General features: G+C 30.6%; 1 protein-coding gene across 2 annotated transcripts in view; it reads right to left on the reverse strand.

Annotated features, from left to right (window-relative positions):
- The window catches only part of RUNDC3B (RUN domain containing 3B), a 131,426-nt gene that overhangs the window by 109,917 nt on the left and 16,928 nt on the right, over nt 1-4,581 (reverse strand). For both annotated transcript variants that reach the window (XM_011364123.2, XM_011364110.2), the window contains exon 2: nt 622-737. In XM_011364123.2, coding sequence (XP_011362425.1) covers nt 622-737 — 116 coding nt within the window. The remainder of the gene's footprint in view (nt 1-621; nt 738-4,581) is intronic.

Genomic DNA, 4,581 nt, shown 5'->3' on the forward strand with positions numbered 1-4,581 from the left:
CATAATGTCTTGATGTTATCAGCTATATTTTACATATAATTTTAATTTTAAAATATTTTATAATTTTGAAAGAACATAGCTCCCATCTTCCCTTTAAAATTTTGAGATTTATGTTTCTGATGTAAATATATTAATGGATTTATTTTAAGAAAACCAAAGTTAAGCATCTCTTTACATACCTCTTTTTTAACCTACTCACTGCTAAAAATTTCTTGAAGATTCTGAAGTTTGATGAAGTAAAGATTAAGTAAACAAATTTAATGCCTGGATGCTTCTCTATAAACTGATTAAAATATCATCTAGTAACCTTTGAAGATCGGCTACCTTTTAATTTAAGCTTTTATTTTAGAAAGTTTAGAAATAAATAAAAATTTCTGTATTTTAATTATAATAAATTAATAAACTCAATATTTTTAATCCATCCTGGAAATGGGTATAAATCCAAAAATAGAGATTCTTTTACAGGATGCAGGCCAATGGATTTGGTATTCTAAAATCAGTTTTATGTTTCTCAAGATGCAGCATGGCTGCTATCTAAATAACAACAGAGTGTATGGTTTCTAAAATTTCAAGCTTATTAAAAAGAGAGTTGTTGAAAGAATAATGCATTGGTGCTGTTACCTTTTAGCCGGTGACTTAGAATCTGTTCCAAAATAGCTGCAAAATTGTTAAATTCTGGAGAAGAATCATCAATTGTCTCAAAGCAGGACCGATCAATCAGGGTCTTCACTGAAAACCTATGAAAAAAAGGAGTTATAGCTTTTAAGCAGAGTTGATTATTTCATCTAAGTAGGAAAAAAAAATGAGATAAAAGTATTTTGGGGAAGTATTACAGAAATATTTTATAAGATTATATATTCTGAAAATTCCCTTTATTGAAATTCACTCTGTAAATAGAAAATTTTACAGAAACATTAGGCTTTTCACTTATATATCTACTATCTATTGACTATACTAAGACAGGAATAGCTTATTGTCCTTACAGCCATTAAAATCAGAATCAAAAAATGACCTCTATTATTAACTCCAAAATACTCAAAAGCCATAATACTACTTGCAAGAAATTTGAGTGTCACACCTAAATACTTTTAAGAGTTTTGGAGCACGAATTTAATAAAATTGGATGTGAGTATTTGTGAAGAATAGATCCAAAATTTTTATGAGCTACAAATAGGAAAACTCACAAATCTGAAAAGCATGCTATATTTTTCCCTCTCATCAGAATGTCCTTTGCTTCTTTTTTTGACTGCCAAAAATCAATGCATTTTCCAAGACTCAGCTCCAATGCCATCTCTTCAATGAAGAATTATTCTCCTAAATACTCCTAGCACAAACTAGCATTTTGTTTGTAATTCCCTTAAGAGACAATTACAATTTATCTTACTGCTGTTATTTGTGTTCTCTATGTCTGTCTTATTAGAATATAAATTCCTTCCGGGCAAAAACATATCTTCTGCATGTATATATTTCCTCAGCACATAGGACAATGCCTTAAACATTGTACTTAGTACTTGTTGATTTATTTGTAAGCACCATTTTCAAAGAATGAGAAAGAAATATCTACATGCCAATATCATAGCAAGACAAAAGAGTTTATAATTTTTAACATGTATATATTCATGTAAGCACCATCAAAATCAGGATATAGACCAGTTCTGTCATCCCATGCTCTTTATAGTCATACCCTATAAAGGGTGATAGATAAGTGCCTAAATTAAGACAACTGGGGGAATGAAGAAGATAACTATGACAGCTGTAATGTATGTATGAGAAATGTAAACTATGAGGAAGATAAAGGAATACAAACTGTTCCTTAGGTTTTAGGCTTGTTGGTGATGCTACTGAATGAGGACAGGAAATACAAGAAACAAGTATAAAGGGAAATAAAAAGAGATTTGTTTATATGCATTTTATCTATCAATATTTACCATATTAGAAATTAAACCAAGAAATTTTAAACATAGGCAGCCTTCACTTTGCATGGTAGTACAGGACCATAAAAATTACTCTATAAGCAGAAACCACACAAAGTAATCTTAATAAACAATAGAAAAATTACAATTGTTTTGTAACCTTTACCAATTTTTGTCAAAACATTAAAATCCTCACTGCCAGTTATAATGTATAGGGAAATGAAAAAATAGAAAGCATATTTAGTACACTGTAATTTAAAACATTAGAAACTTTGAGAATTAAAGTGTCTTCTTTGTAAAAAAAAAAAAAAAAAACTCATCAAGAGCAGTCCTAATAGTGCTTGCCTTCTCACTGAATAACTTAAAATATGGAGTGAATATATTTTTTATATCTTGGCAATGTGCCATACTCTCTTCTAAGGTTAAATCAGTTTCCAACGCTATCTTTTGCACTTCCAAAGTTGTAAAAATCTCTGAGAGGCCCTATAATGTGAGGTGGTTTGCCAGCATCACTTCCTCTGGGACATTTTCATCCTTTTTGTCACAACCACTTTACTGATTTATATCAATGTGTTTGCCTTCAGTAAGTTCCTCTGGTGGCATATCTAAATTCTCTTAAACAGAAGCAGCATCAACATTCCCGTGATCGGCTATTTCTTCTATAACTCCATTTAGAGTCAATTCACTTCCAGCATTATCACTTTCTGCTTCTTTGCCATGTTTTCATCTTTGCTGGCCTGAAATTCACTCTTTCAGTTATCCATTTTCATAAAACAACAAGTGGGTTTATCACCAGGAGGCAAAGAGGCAACACAACTACGGGCTTCAATTTCTGTATATGAACTAATAAACACAGGTGCCTAGTAATCAATCCTAGACACACTTTAAGAAGTGATGTGATGCAGGCCACTGATCATGACCTGCATTTGTTTTTTACATATTGTGATCTGAGGACTAAAGAGCTAGCAGCAAAATTTTATTTTATGCAATTACTCACAGTTAATATATAGTGGTATTCAAATTGGAACTGTTGTGAGACTGGTATTATTTAATTAAATTATGGTAACTGAAATTAGTATATAATAGAACTGTGCAAAATGAGGACTGTTTTATTTATTAATTACAAAGAGAATAAATCCATTACACGTTAGTATAAATAATATATTTTTGTGAAAACTATATTTTCTAAAACAACAAAAAAATGACAGGAATAGCATTGTTTACATCTTTGCAAATATCTTTACTGCTATGTTTAATAAAAGATAACTTGATTCTCACACCTGCTTCTGCATTCAATCTATTCTAATATTGTATATCACGTAGCCCCTGGAAAATTCCAATGTATACTTGGTAAAAAATGTGAACCAATAAAGCAAACAATGTCTTAGAATTGTTAAGAAAATAATTTTGACCTTTTGGAACTCTGAAAGGGTCTGGGCCCAAGAGTACACTTTGAGAATCACTACCCTAAGGCATTCTTCGTATGTAATGAAATAACTTTTATCTTATGAAACGAGATTGATAATAATTATATATCCTTGAGAGAATTAAGAAAATAGTTACTCAAATAATTTTCAGTCTTCTTTGGTTCAGAGGAATAACCTTGACTGAGAAAGTCTGAGACAATACTATGTAGCTGAACATTAACCTATCTGCAACAGTGACTGGAGCTCAATGAAGGAAACTGTTATGTAAAAGAAAAAAACAAGAACATCTAAGAAGCAACATTGATGAAGTTAATCTCTTGTACCTAAAACACAGTCAAGTTAGATAAATACTATATAAAATGCATGAGGAAATGAATAGAAATAAAAAGGTAAACAGGAACCAGATTAAAAAAGAATTTGAAAACTCATTTGTTTCATATGTCCACTTCATTGACAGTGCACAAGATAAATGTTGCAAATACTCGGCAAACTCTTAATAAGAATAAATAAGTATAATATTCTTATTCGGTAAGAGTATAAAATGGGAAGTGTTCCCAAAACGAATTTTAAAAAAAGTCTCCACTTCCACTTTTGATCTAAATGGAAGAAAACTGACTGTCTGAATATTTCTCTCTAACCTTTATGAGACAGAATGGAATAGGAAAGCTGATTCTGTAATCACAGTCGAAGTAAGAGTAACCTACTAGTTTAGAAAATCATAGCACCTAAGATAGTAATGAACATTGGTAAAATAAAATGAAAATTCTATTTAAAGATAAAACTAATAAAGTGCTTATTTCATCGAAAGAGCTAGGTCAGAACTTAATAACCACCTGTAACAGCCTGATAAGATTTTAGTCACTATTGCCCTTCAGGAATAATACAAAATTACCTGACAAATGATCTACTTTGTAAAATGTAATGGAAAGAAAAGGCCATGGAAAGTAACATATTTTTATAGCATCCAGAACCATATGCAGATCAATCAGTAGTCAACGAAATGAGTCTTTTTTTGATCATGTTATCAGCAGACTGTATTTCATAGAAGCCATTATCTGCATGACAAAAATCTAATATGGTGAATCTCAGAGCATCAAATTACTTCTAACTCAACATTTGTCTAAAAACTAAAACACAAGTAAAGTCCAAATATTCCAAAGCATATCATTACACACAATTTCTAATGTTATTCCCAAGCATGAAGATATTTTAAAGGTAAAAAGCATTTTAAATAATTTCTA

This window comes from Pteropus vampyrus, unplaced genomic scaffold (genome assembly GCF_000151845.1).
Source record: "Pteropus vampyrus isolate Shadow unplaced genomic scaffold, Pvam_2.0 Scaffold4, whole genome shotgun sequence".
Taxonomy (NCBI): Eukaryota; Metazoa; Chordata; class Mammalia; order Chiroptera; family Pteropodidae; genus Pteropus; species Pteropus vampyrus.